Source organism: Cynocephalus volans, chromosome 12, assembly GCF_027409185.1.
Source record: "Cynocephalus volans isolate mCynVol1 chromosome 12, mCynVol1.pri, whole genome shotgun sequence".
In the NCBI taxonomy this organism is placed as follows: Eukaryota; Metazoa; Chordata; class Mammalia; order Dermoptera; family Cynocephalidae; genus Cynocephalus; species Cynocephalus volans.
In genome coordinates, this window is record NC_084471.1 from 7189727 (window position 1) to 7204517 (window position 14791).

Genomic DNA, 14791 nt, shown 5'->3' on the forward strand with positions numbered 1-14791 from the left:
GTGATGTTAGTATGATAAGGGTTCCCTTATAGGTGACTTGATGCTTCTCTCTTGCAGCTTTTAAGATTCTCTCTTTGTCTTGTGAGTTTTGCCAATTTGACTATAACGTGTCTTGAAGAGGATCTTTTTAGGTTGAATATGTTGGGAGATCTTTGAGCTTCCTGAATCTGAAGATCTGTATCTCTTCCTATACCTGGGAAGTTTTCTGGTATTATTTCATTGAATATGTTTTCAAGGCCATTCCTTTTTCCTCCCCCTCTGGTATACCCATGATTCAGATATTGGAGTGTTTGAGGTCATCTGTTTTTCTCTCTCAGATTTTCTTCAAGTTTTTAAATTCTTTTTCCTTTTTTTTTTAAGCTCTCTGTTGTGTTTTTTATTTAGCTGAACGAATCCTTCAGCTCCACAAGCTTTGCTACATTCTTTTTCAAGGCAGTGATTTCTTTGTACATTTCTTCTTTCAGGTCCTGTATACTTTTTTTCATTTCATTGTGTTGATTAACTGAGTCTCCATGTATCTCATTAAGTTTCCTAAGGATTGTTACTGGAAATTCCTTGTCAGTCATTTCAAGGACTTCCTGTTCTATAGGGCCTAGAACTTGAGAGTTGTTGTATTCCTTTGGAGGTGTTGTACTTTCTTGGTTTTTCATATTTCTTGTCTCTCTCCATTGGTGTTTAGTTATTGTGAGTAAGGTTATTGCAGTCTACTTGTTCCACCCTGGTGTCTGCAGCAATATCAGCAAGTTTGTTGATGTTCAGCTGCTGGTTGCTGCCTTGGGTCCCAGGGGGCTGGCGATGACTGCGGCCCTCTCTCAGGGGCTCATTCTGCTTTTAATTTGCATTTTTCTGAAGACAAATGCGGTTAATCCTCTTTTTATGTGACTATTGGCCATTTATATATCTTCTTTTGTGAAGGATCTGTGCAAATCTTTTATCTATTTATATTGCATTGTTTGTTTTCTTATTATTTATTTGGAAGAGTTCTTTATGTATTCTGGGTATAAGCCCTTTATCAGATATATGTTTTCAAAACATTTTCTCTCAGTGTGGCTTGCTTTTTCATATTCTTAACTGTGTCTTTTGGAATGCAAAAGTTTTTCATTTTGATAGAGGTCCATTTTAAAATTTTTATGGGTAATTTTTGCAGAGTCCACTTTCAAAAATCTTTGCCTAACCCAATATCACAAGGATTGTATCCTGTGTTTTCTACCAAAAGTTTAATAATTTTAGCTTACATTTAGGTCCATTTCTAGTTATTTTTTGTATATGTTGTGAGGTAAGGGTCAAGGTTCGTTCTGCTGTTATACAGATATGCAGTTGTCCCAGCACCATTTGTTGAAAAGAGTGTCCTTTCTCCAATAAACTACTTTACACCTTTGTTGAAAATTAATTGACCATATAAGTGTATGTTTCTGGACTGTCTGGTCTCTTCAATTAATCTGTAGGTCTATTCTTACATCAGTGCCGTATTCTTTTGATTACTGCAGCTAAATAACTAAGTCTTGAAATAAGATTGTCTAAGTCCTCCAAACTTGTTCTTCTCTTTCAAAATTGTCTGGCTATTATAGGTTCTCTGCCTTTCTACACATTCATTTTAGAATCAGTTTGTCAATATGCTAAAAAAAAAAGTCTCCCAGGATTTTGATTATGAGGACATTGGGAGAAAGGCCACTTTACCAGTTTAACAATATTAAAATTTCCACTCCATAAACATGTTAAATCTTTGCATTTATTTGGGTCTTTATTTTTCCTGGGCAAGGTTTGGTTGTTCACAATGCTCAGATCTTGCACATATCTACAAAGCATTTCTAAGTATTTTTATTTTTTGATTCAATTGTACATGGACCTTTTTAAATTTTCATTTTCCAACTATTTATGGCTAATAATTAGAAATACAATTGATTTTGTGTATTTACCTTGAATACTGTGACATTACTAAATTCACTGATTTTAGTTCTAGTACTTTTTATTGTAGATCCACTAGTGTTTTCTAAATACACAGTCATGTTGCCTGAAAATAAAGGCAAACTTACTTCTTTTTTTCCAATCTGTGTATAAATATATTTTATTTCTTTCTCTTGCCTTATTTTATTGGCTAGAACAGTTTTGTTGTCTAGGCAGTTTTACTGGCTAGGAATAGCCAGGACTTTAAGTACAATGTTGAACAGAAAGGGTGATATTGGACATTTCTGCTTTATTCCTGATCCTAGGTAGAGAACATTGCATCTTAAACCATTGAGTGTGATGTTAGCCATAGGTTTTTTTGTAGATGTCCTTTGTTATTTTAAGGAATTTGCTTTCTATTCCTTGTTTGTTTAAAGTTTTTTTTTTAATCACATGTTAAATTTTGTTAAATGCTTTTTCTGTATCTATTCTTGATGATCATGTAAGTATTTCTTTGTTCTCCTATTGATATGGTGAATTACATTGATTGATTTTCAAATGTAAAGCCAACCTTGCATTCTGGGATTAAATCTCACTTGGTGATAACATATTATCCTTTTTATATATTGTTTGATATTATTTGCTAAATTTTGTTACTTTTTCTGCATCTTTTTTCATGAATAATGTTTGTCTAACATTGCCTAGTCTCATAAAAGATTTGAGTTTGGGATCAGAGTAACACTGACCTTGGAAAATGTGTTGGGAAATGTTTTTCTTCCCAAACTCTGCTTTCTGAATGGCATTACTTATATTCCTTAAATGTTTGATAGAATTTACCTGAAAAGCTATGTATACCTAGAATTTTCTTTTTGGAAATGGTTTAAATCACAAATTCAATTTTGAAAAAAATAATATATAACTATTCAAGTTTTATCTCTCTTCTTGGGTCATTTTTGGTAACTTGTATTTTTCAACAAATTCCATTTCATCTTAGTTGTCAAATGTATAGGCATAATACTAAATATTCATAATATTCCCTCATTACCTTTTTAAAAATAATCTTTTTATTTTAGAACAGTTTTGCACTTAACAGAATTATTGTAACAATAGTACAGAGTTTCAGTATACTTCATAGTTTCCCATATTATTTCGCTTCTTTCATTAATATGGTAAGTTTTTTACATTTAATGAACTAATATTGATACATTATTAATAACTAAAGTCCATATACTTTATTCATATTTCCTCAGTTTTTCCCTAATATCCTTTTTCTGTTCCAGGATATTATCTAGGATGCCCCATTACATTTAGTAGTCATTTAGTGTCCTTAGTCTCCTCTTGATTATGACAGTTATTCAGGATTTTCTATACTTTCTTTCTTCTTCTTCTTCTTTTTTTTTTTTTTTTTAGGATTTTTGACTTTTATTGAAATCTTACATGCACAAGAAATTGGAAGTACAATTGCATCAAAGAACAAATTGTCATGGCTTTGTCGTTCAAGCCAAACAAATTTTGTAGAGAAGATTTTGAAATGGTGTGAAGTTATAACAATTTAAAAACACAGTTAACCTACTTCTAGGAATGCAAAACATACAATCATAGGTTATTTTCAGTACAAGAAAACTTAAATTCGTTTGCTTTAATTTCTTTTTTTTTTGCAGTATATACTCAGATTTTAAAAATCAATAATAATTCCTTAATATAATCAAACATCAAACATGTTTAAATTTCTCCAATGCTCTCCCTTTCCCTCTTTCTTTCAATTGGTTTGTTTACATCAGGATCCAAACAAGTTCTGCTTGTTGCATTGATTTCTGTGTCAGCTGTCTCTTAAGTTTCTTTTAATCTGCAGGTTCCCCTTCATCTAGTTTTTTCTCCTCTGCCCCATAAAGTTTCCCAAGGTCTGTCTTGCTGGCTCTATCCCAGTAGTGCCACTTAACATGTTCCACTGTCCCTTGCGTTTCCTGATGATTGGTTGCTGGATCCTGAGGCTTGGTTTCACCCAGATTAGATTTGGCTTCAGAGGTGCATGTTCTTAGTGCAGGAGGCCCATTATGTCTGATCGTGTCTCTGTGATCTTAGCAGACATGCATGGTCATTTGCTAGAGCCATTATTTCAATAGGGGTTTGCAAAATACCATATTCTAATTATTTTATTCCCTGTTTATTTACTAGTTGGGATACTTCACTAGACAGAAATGTTCCCTCCTCAAGTATTTATGGTTACCCTGAGGAATAATTTATATAGGAAAGACAGGATGAGTGCTTGACACTTTCCTTTTACTTACTAGTTTTAGAAAAATGAATTGTTTCCCTGTCATCTTCCAAAGAGACTGAGAGTTTGTTTCCTTTCATTATGTTTTGTTTTTGTTTTTGTTTTTTTGTGGTGGTAAGATTTAGTTTCTTTCTCTTTCTCATTTGCATTTTTGTTCTACCAGTGGGTTTTGTTCTTTCTTGTGTATTCGTGGTAGTGATTATAGTTTTTCATATTCCAGATGCAGGACTGGTTGTGTGGTGGTGAAGTCCCACAGTTTTTGTTTGTCTGGAAAATACACTATTTCTCCCTCTTTTCTGAAGGATAGCCTTGCTGGGTGTAGTATGCTTGACTGGCAGTTTTTTTGTTTTAGTATTTTAAATATATTATCCCATTTTCTTCTGGCCTGTTGTATTAGTCCATTTCTGTTGCTTATAACAAAATACCTGGAACTGGGTGATTTATAAAGAAAATGAAATTTATTGCTTACAGTTTTGGAGGCTGGGAAGTCCACAGTCCAGGGAACACAGCTGGTGAGGGTCTCAGTGGTGGCAACAGTGACTCAGGGGTCTCACGTAGCAGAAAATGGCGGAGCAGAGAGAGGGGAACCTCTCATGTGCTCTTCTTTTAAAGCCCCCACAGCCACGCCCTTGATCATCATTATTAATCCATTCACTACGGTATGGTCCTATAATCTTATCACCTCTCCAAGGCTCCACCTTTCAATTACCATAACATGATTTCCCACCCTCTTAACACTGTCACAGTGGGGCCAGGTTTTGGGGGGACACTCAATCCAAGGCACCTGTAGAGTTTCTGTTGAGAAGTCTGCTGTTCAGCCTTATAACACCAAGATCACAGGTCTGGATCCTAGTCCAGCCAGCTGCCAAAAACAAACAAAAAAACCAGACAGAAGTCTGCCGTGAGTCTGAGATCGCTCCCTTACAGGTGACTACTTGATGCTTTTCTCTGGCTTCTTTTAAGATTCTCTCTTTGTCTTTGAGCTTTGCCAGTTTGACTGTAATGTGTCTTGGAGAGGATCTTTTTGGGGATCTTTGAGGCTCCTGGATTTGAAGGTCCATGTCTGTCACTATACCTTGGAAGTTTTCCATTACTATTTCATTGAATAGGTTTTCCATGCCTTTTCCTTTCTCCTCCCCTTCTGGAATACCCATGATTCAAAAGTTTGTGCACTTAAGGATGTCTGCTAGCTCTCTTAGATTTTCCTCATTTTTTAAAATTCTTTCTTCTTTTTTTTGTTGTTGTTGTTGTTTGTTTGTTTTTTGGTCTGCCTGGGTTGTTTCAAAAAGAGTATCTTCAAGATAAGAAATTCTTTCTTCTGCTTTTTCTAATCTGCTGCCTAAGCTATTATCAGTTGTGTTTTTTATTCTGTTGAGTGAATCTTTCAGTTCCAAGAGTTCTGCTACATTCTTTTTTAAGGTATTAATCTCTTTGTAAATTTCCTTTTTCACATCCTGGATTTTTTTTTCTCATTTCATTATGTTGTCTAACTGAGTCTTCTTGTATATCAATGAGTTTCCTTAAGATTGTTGCTCAGAGGTCCTTTTCAGTCATTTCAAGGGTCTGGTGTGTGAGAATTACTGTATTCTTTGGAGTGTCATATTTTCTTGGATTTTTCATATTTCTAGTATCTCTATGTTGATGTCTGGTCATCTGGTGGAGCAGCTGCTGCTTCTATTACTCTGGAGTGGGCTTTGAGGAGAGTGATGTCCTCTTCTTTTTCTGGGCTCTGCTGGAGACTCTCCTTGTGTCAGTGTAGTCGAGTGTCTGGCAGGCCACCTGAATGGTGGCTGTGGCTACTGCTGTGGCTTTGAGCAGCTTTTGCAGCAGCCAAGGCTGTGGCAGTGGCTGTGGTGGGCCACCATGTGGAAGTGGTGTTTTCAACATGCTCCTTACCTGCTTCTGGGTGGAGGGGACTGCCCTTGGCTCCTGCCTAGGACCACCTCTTTTCTTTCTTTTTCTTTCTTTCTTTCTTTCTTTCTTTCTTTCTTTCTTTCTTTCTTTCTTTCTTTCTTTCTTTCTTTCTTTCTTTCTTTCTTTCTTTCTTTCTCTTTCTTTCTTTCTTTCTTTCTTTCTTTCTTCTCTCTCTCTCTCTCTCTCTCTTTCTTTCTTCCTCCCTCCCTCCCTCCCTCCCTTTTCTTTCTTTCTTTCTTCTTTTTTGATAACCTTGCCAATTTTGAGGATTACTGGTCAGATATTTTAAAGAATGTCCTCAGTTGGGATTTGGCTGATTAGACTGGAATAAAATGTTTTTTGGGAGAAGGCCCAAAGTGGTAAAGCACCATTCTCATCACATCATATCAAAGATATATAGTATCAATATGATTTGTCACGGTTGATGTTGACCTTTATCATATGGCTTAAAGTAGTGTCCTTTTACTTTCAACTTATCTGTGTCTTTAGATTACATGTATCTCTCGAGTGACAGCATAAATTTGGGTCTTGCTTTTTAAAAATCCATTCTGATAGTTGCTCGCTACCTATTAATTAAAATATTTAGTCCATTAATATTTAATGTGTTATTGCTATGTTTGGGTTTGGGTCTCCTTTTTTTTCCTCTTTGTCCCCTCAATTTTTGTTCTGTTTTGTTTTTGTTTCTTGTTCTTTTTCTCTTGATTTCTTTTTAGATTATTTGAATTTTAGAATTCCATTTTAATTTTCTTATAGTCTTTTTAGCTATATTCCTTTTCATGATTTTTAATGGATCCTCTGGAGATTATAGAATATACCTTTAATTGTTCCAAATCTACATACAGTTAATATTGTACCAGTTCACAATAAAACATAGAAACTGCGCAAGCATGTAGGTCTATATCATGCCCCGGGTCCTTTATGCTATGGATATTATATGTATTATATCTATCTATGTTATAAATCCCACAAGACAATGTTATTATTTTTTGCTTTATATAGCCATATGAGATTAAGAAAAATAAGGGAAAAAAATTTTTTTAGAAACTTGCTATTTATGACACTTTCTTTGTCCCTTTCTGAGAAGCCAAGGTCTCCATCTGCTGTCATTTCTCTTCAGCCTGAAGAACTCTCTTTATTGAGGTACAAATGTGCTTATAATGGATTCTCTTAGTTTTCTTTTATTTAGAAATGTCTTTATTTCTCCTTCATTTTTGAAGGATTTTTCTGAGTTGGAAAATTCTTGGGTAACATTTTTCTTTCTTTTAGCACTTCATGATGTTGTTTTACATCTCTTGGCCTCCATTGTTTTGGATGAGAAGTCATCCATTAAATTGTTGCCCTCCTGTATGTAAAGAGTCATTTTTCTCTTGTTACATTCAAAATTTACCCTTCAAATTTGACTGTCAACTTTGTAACTGTGATGTGCCTTGACAGGGCATTTTTCACGTGTATTCTGCTTGATGTTTGTTGCTCATCTTAAATCTGTAAATGTTTATCTTTAATTAAATTTTGGCAAATTTTGGCCTTTATTTCTTCAAATATTTTTTCTGCCCTATTCTTTCTCTCCTCTCCTTTTGCGACTCCAATTACATGTATGTTAGACTGTCTGGTGTTTTATAACATGTTTTTGAGTCTCTATTTATTTTATGAATATATGGGTATTCTATGTTCTTCATATGGGATGGTTTCTGTTAGTCTATATGTAAGCTCACTTTCTCTTTCCTCTGTCCTATCCATTCTTTTATTAAGTTTATCCAGTGAATGTTTTATTTCGGATAGTATGTTTTTTGTTCTAAAGTTTTCATTTAGTTCTTTTTATGTCCATTTCTCTGCTGAGATTTCCTATCTTTTGATTTATTGTGGGCTTATTTTCATTTTTTTCATTGAGAATAGCTATAATCATTCCTTTTAAAATCCTTGTGTGTTAACATCAGTATTTGTGTTATCTCAGTTGATTTTCTTTTCTCCTTAGTATGTGTTCCATTTTCCTGGTTGTTCTTATGTCCTGTAATTTTGGAATGTATCCTGGACATTTGGAATGTTGAATTGTAGAGACTCTAAATTTGGTTATTTTTTTCCTGCACTGAATGTTTTTTCTTTTCTTTTAGTAGGTGATTATCTGGGTTGGATTCAAATTGCACAGTATTTTTTGGGTGACAGCTCTGATCTTGGTTCAGATTTTTTGTGTTTAGCTAAGCTATTTTGAGTATATTCTGAGCATGTGAGGTTCAGGAGCTGGTCAGAAATGTGGTGAGATAGAATTTGGAGATTCCTCTCTAGCTCTTTCTCTTTCAGCATTTCCTTTCTGTCTAGTGGCCATGGTTTGCCTGTGGTAGTTTTTCTAGCGTTCCAGGATATAAAAGCTACTTTTTTTTTTCAAACCAGTGCTCCTGCTGTCCCTCAAGCTGCAGTGCCTAGCCCTAGGCTAAAAGCATTGAAAATACTCCCTGCAACTCCACTCTTCTCAGCATGATTTGCCACCAGACTTTGCCTGCACTGTTCACAGTGCTTTCAGGTAGCTGCTTTTGGTATTATGCCCAGAGTTTATTGTGGTTATCTGCAGGAGGGTCAATTCAGTAGAATCTCACTTCACCACTGCTAGAAGAAATCAAATTTTAGCGTTTTTATTTTAATTTGTGTTTTATTTTAATTTAGTGTTTTTATTTTAATAAAATACTTTATGTTTTAAGAATATTAACAATTTATTATGCATATTTATAATAGATAATTTTGTTAGTCTCTTGTTTTGCTTTTAAATTTTATTAGTATTTGTGGTATACAGAAATTTTGTATTTTTATGTAATTAAATTGGTGTTTGAGATTTCTTCTCAAGTTTTGCTTAAAAACTCATTCATATTCCAGTATCAGATAAATATGAAGGTACTTTATAAAATTCATGGGAAGATTCATATTATCTTTTTATTTTTCCATGAACTTTTTGAAGTACCCTTGTATATACCCAGATTTTCTTTTTTAGTAGTAACAGTTTTTACATTTAACATTTTAATACATATTGAATCTGTTTTAGTATATGGTACCAAGCAAAGATCTTATTTAATATTTTTCCTTAAAAACAGGCAATTTTAATAAACATAATATGTTGAAGCTGATTCTGTTTTTAATAGTAGCCATAATATTTCCATTATAGAAAATTAATATTCAGCTTGCTGAAATTTAAGATGAGAATATATAATTTGACAAACCATATCAAAATAGTGCACAAAGTTTGGGGAAGAAAGGCTGAGTAAGAAAGGTGAAAACTTTTCGTGTGTGTGTGAATAGTTTTACATCAAACCAAGGTCACAGTCGACTTGTTTAGATGTTACCATGTGTGCCTAACAAAATCTATTAATCAGTCTCTGTCTCTCTTTCTTGTGCCCATGTACACATGCTAGTAGCAGAAATAGAAATAATAACCATTTATCAAGTATTAGCTGCTAGAATCATAATCATAGTGAAAGTGCTACAATAATAATAATAATAATAATAATAATAATAATAATACTGAAATAATGATAAATGCATAAAGGAAGGAGCCATAGTGCTACAATAGGGGAAATAAATATAAGGGTCTTCAAAAAGTTCATGGAAAGATTCATATTCTCTTTTAATTCTATTTTTCCACAGACTTTTTCAAGTACTGTTTTAGCTCTGGTTATGGAAATCAGAGAAGGTTTTTTCGAGGAAGTAATGATTCAGTTGAGACTTGAAAGAGAGTAGAATTAAGTATGTCAAGTATGGGAAGTAGGTACTGATGGGAGAATGTGGCTGCTGGTAAAGGAGGGAAGAAGTGTGAGGGGTCTGGGGCAGGGAACAGCATGAACCTTTTGAAGATCTGAGCTGTGTGGCTGGAGCTAGGAAAGCAAGGGGAGCAAGCTATGGGACGAGGCTGGAGATGGGAGCTGGGCCGAGCTATGCAGGCTTGTAAGTTACAGGAGGAGTTTAGCTTTTATCCTATGAGTAATGGGGAGGAAAGATTTTAAGCAGGAGAGTAGTCTGATCAGATTTGCATTTCATAAGATCAGGCTGGTGGAAATATATTGGAGGAAGGCAAGAGTAGGTACAAGAGACCAACTAGGGGATTGTTGCAATAATGCAGGTGAAAGAAGACGGTAGCTTGATACTATAATGTGGATGCTTGAATAGATGGATAGCTGGCTGGATAGATGCATATGTAACCTAAGTTGAACTGGCAAGACTCATGGGCTTAATTTTTTTCCCACTGTATCTTTAAATTTGTTCAATTGGAATAGTTCTTTTGCCCCGGATAAAAACATGAGCAGACCTTGATGTTTCAGGTTTGCCTTAGATCGGATGAGGAGCCTTGGTTTAGTAAAGCAATGGCCTGTGTCACCTAGCAGTCAAAAGCTGTAGGCTTGATTTAAATGTGAATTGTGTTCCCTCCCCCAGGAGGGAATGAAGGGGCGCCATGGCTGCTTCCTCCTCTCCCCACTTTGCACTTCCCTTGCTTCCTCATTTTGCAAACTCAATTTCTGACTCCTCCAGCAACTGAAATACCCAGAGGAAGGAAAGAAAAGACTGAGAAAGTTCTTTTGACTGGCACTGCCATGAGCTTTAAGCCGCATTCTTGGGGTCTAAAAAGTGTCTGAAGGTGTTTACTTCCATGAGGGCCTTGTTGGTTTTGGATTTCACATTTGATGGAGGCAAATGCATCTCTGTTCCAGCTGATTGCTTATTCCCTTCGCAGACCTGGGAGTCTGAGAATAAAGAAGGGAAACCTCTATTAAGGTCTGTTCATTCCTCCAGGGGGCCACCTTGGGCAGGAGCAGAGATGCCCCCGTGTGCGTTTGTGTGTGCACATGCTCTCTCTCTCACGTGGCCCACATCTGATCTGCATGAAACCCTCAGGAATTGTTTTCCTGATGACTGCGGTAGAGCAAGCCAACCCACAGCCCTCCACCCCCATTTTTCTTTTCAGCAACCATCCAGCCCATCCCTCACCTGTGAGATCTCTATGTGGGAGTCAGGCGCTGATACCTCATACCCCCAGTTGCAGGGTTATGTATCAAGCTCCTGAGTAGAACCAGTTCCTTTCACAAGGCTTCAGGTGAGGGATCGACATCCTTCAGCCTTCCTTGTGTGCTGAGGTTGGGATTCACAGCATACCAAAAGATTTTCTCCCCAAATCCTCTCTCTTAGCCTCTATTTTCTGGACTTTTTAATACTCTACAAGTAGGTAAAAAGTGTTAAGTTTGTCTAACCAGTTCTCTCTCGGCCACTGAGTTTTAGCAATTAAAACAGGGCAGTCTGTCTCATGCCCACTTTGGTATCTCGTATCTGTCGTCTAAGGATCTCAGACAAAACTACTTTTTGTCATGCTGTTATGAAGTATGGATGATGCTTAATGCATAAGTAACGTGCACAGCAGGTCAGGGTGTGTGGTTGAACACTTACTGGTTATCCAGCCTGTGGTACAGGCTTTTTAATCTATTAGCTCTAATCCTTATAACGACCCTCCCAGTAAATGTTATTATTCTCATTTTACAGAAGGGAAGAGTAGAACATTAAAATAGGAAGCAACTTGTCAAGGTCACATCATTGGGGAGTGACAGAGCAGGGATTTGCACTCTGGCCTTTCTGTATCCCAAACCTATGCTCACAGCAGGTTGTTCCTGCTGGTGTCTTATAACTCGAAATTATTGGGTCCTGACTCATGGGACCATATTAACTTTGGAAATTTGTTTTTGAACAGTTTTTCAATTGCTTTTTCTTGCTAAATCTTCGTCTGTACTAGTTTCCATTGCTGCCTTTAAAAAGTCCACAAGCCTAGTGGCTTCAGACAACACAAATTTATGATCTTCACAGCTGGTAGCTTAGCAGCCCCACATGGTCTCACGGGGCTAAAATCGAGGAGTTAGCAGGGCTTGGTTCCTTCTGGGGCAAGTCTGCTTCTCGCCTGTCCAGCTTCTAGAAGCTGCAACATTGAATGGTGCATGGCTCCTTCCCCCATCTTCAAAACCAACAGTGTCACATGTCTTTGGCCCTTCATCTGCTGTCACATCTTCTTCTGGCTACAGCTGGGAAAAGTTCTCCAATTCCAAGAACTCATGTGATTAGATTGAGCCCACCTGGCTAACCCAGGCTACTCTCTCCATCTTGAGGCCCACCCTCAATCCCATCTACAAAGTCCCTTTTGCCACGTACGATAACGTATTCACAGACTCCAAGGATTGGGATGTGAACACTTGGAGGCCATTATTCTGCCTGCCACAATAACTGAGCTCTTCAAATAATGACCTCGAAAGAATTATTTCAGGGACTTTAGAATTTTAATCAAGCCCTCTTGTTTCTTCCTTCAGACACTACCACTAACAATATATAGACACAGAGATGTATGTTTGATTTTTCCTTGCTTTTTAAAAATCAATTTGTAGTGCTAAATGACTTTTTTTTAATAAGTGATTGTGTTTACTTAGAGTTGAAACTTTCTATCCATTCATTGCTGCCATTTTCAATTCAATATTAAACATGTAATCCATGCAGTGTTATGGAAAACTGTGTTTAAAGTAATATCTTTTGTGTTCTTTTTAATCCAGGTTTGGACTTAAAACCACCACTAAAATCAATTGGAAGCAATTCCTAACATCATTACATGAGCCTCAGGGGTTGGAAGCTAGCAATATAGCTCCTCTGACAAAAAAAAATAGGTACGTAAAAAATGAGAGCTAAATTTCAGTTACACATATCATAATATGTAAAAGGTTAGAGAATATCCAAGTTAATTTTCTTAATTTTTTGAAAGACCAATTAGTCTTTGTTGAAAGTTGCCAACTTTTACATAGTGATTTACAGCTTATAAATTATTTTTTATACTTTTTTAAACATTTACTTGTACTTATTTGTGGGGTGCAGTGTGTTGTTTCAAGGATTCACAATGGGTAGATAGCAGAGTTTTGTACCAGATAGTCCACTATACATTTTATTTAAAGCTGCTATAAACTATAAGGTTGGTATAATTATTATTCTAACTTCTAGATGAGGAAAATAAGACTGAGATCTTCACTTGCTCATATGCTTAGTATGTCGTGGAGGCAGCAGCGGGGCTCCGAGGCTCCAGGAGTACACCTGTTGCTGCTGCCGTGGCCCTGAGCTCGGAGTGTGTTCTTGTTAAGTTGTGTGTAAACTGTGTAACCGTGTGTTTGCTGAGTGTTATATGTTATATGGAAGGGAACAATATCTGTTAACTTGTTTTCCAGCCACTCTCTGCATGGTGCAGATATTGTGGGTCATGTGGATTATGTGCCTTGGGCATCATTTCTGTTTTTATTCTAATATCTATTATAATTTCAGATTTACAATATCACGTAAATTTTGATGGGGCCCCCAAAATGTAAAAAAAAATATTTAATAATATGACATGTTGGAATTTAGACTTTTGCTCTAAGAAGTATTTTGTTTACGTGGGCGTGCATCCTGTATCGATTGCCCTATATGAATCTTAAAGAAAAGAACAGGCTTTATACTCTCAGCATGTTCATTGAAAGCACTGTGTGTGCTCTGTTGTAAAGGAAAATATACCACAGGGTTAATTCCCGTTTCACTGGGTCCTATCTCCATCTCAGGCATCTGTGAATGCACTGTCCTGCTTAACAGACTTCCAGGCATTCAGAGCCCGTTCTCCCTGCTTCTGGGATAGAACTCTACGAGTTCATTTCTTAACTGAAGTGACTTCTGTTTCTTTGTAGTTTTCTTGTCTGATGGCACCTTGTCTAGGGCTGTCAGAATTAAAGTTAAAATTTTCTTTACTCTAAAACAGTGTTTCTCAACTGGGGGCTATCTTGCCCCCCAGAAGACATTTGGCAATGTCATGAGACATTTTTGGTTGTCACAACAGAGGGTGGAGGTGCTACTGAAATCTAGTGGGTAGAGGCCAGAGATGCTGATTAACATGCTGTAGTGAGTCCCCCACACAAAGAATTGTCCCGTCCCAATGCCAGTGTGATCGGTGGATTAAAAACTGCTGTGAAAAGTATCCGTTCATGCCAGTGCTAGTGGTCTAAGAAAAACTAGGCTCCAACAAGTCACATAAAGAACTGAGACACAAGAAGCCAGAGTATACATATATGTTTCTGAAAAGTAGTGGTAGGTGTGTATTTCTATGTTTTTGCACAACTGGAAGAAGATAAATCTGTATCGATGCAGCAACAAAACCCCCAAGCAAGTGTGACAACGGGTCTGTAGGTAAACTGATGCCCTGTCACCCGTCCTTTAGTGGGAAATGTAAAACTGTCTACTTAAACACTGAACAAAGGGAGGCCAACAAATAGAATTTTGTTATGAGATTCTGACTGTCTCCCTTTCTGATCAGAGTCGATATTGAAGTTGGTTTTGATCTCCAGAGTGGATGACCGTGGTCTTCAAGAGCACACACAAAGACTGATGGGCTCTGAGTTCTGGGGATGAAGGGAAGAGGGGTCTGATAACCTCTCAGTGGTCACAGCCACTGTCAGTACAAAGGGGAGGTGTCGTGAAGGTTGATATGCTCATGGCTTCAAAACTGGAGATTGTGCCCTTAGGTACAACATGCTACAACATGTGCTGCAACATGCTGCCATGTGCCAGGTGCTGGTCCCCAGCTTTCCACCCTGCTGAGGTCTCAGCAGTGATCCATGGCCTCTTCACTGGTCTTTCTTGAGACCAAATCACCAATTGGCAAGATGCTGAGCAGAGTTGCTCAGCACAGGGAGGGGCTGACGG

At 36.9% G+C, this 14791-nt stretch overlaps 1 protein-coding gene across 1 annotated transcript in view; it reads left to right on the plus strand.

Annotated features, from left to right (window-relative positions):
- EFCAB6 (EF-hand calcium binding domain 6) overlaps positions 1-14791 on the plus strand; it is a 256909-nt gene that overhangs the window by 87834 nt on the left and 154284 nt on the right. Inside the window, exon 9 of the mRNA XM_063076100.1 lies at positions 12631-12741. Within this exon, the coding sequence (XP_062932170.1) occupies positions 12631-12741 (111 nt within the window). The remainder of the gene's footprint in view (positions 1-12630; positions 12742-14791) is intronic.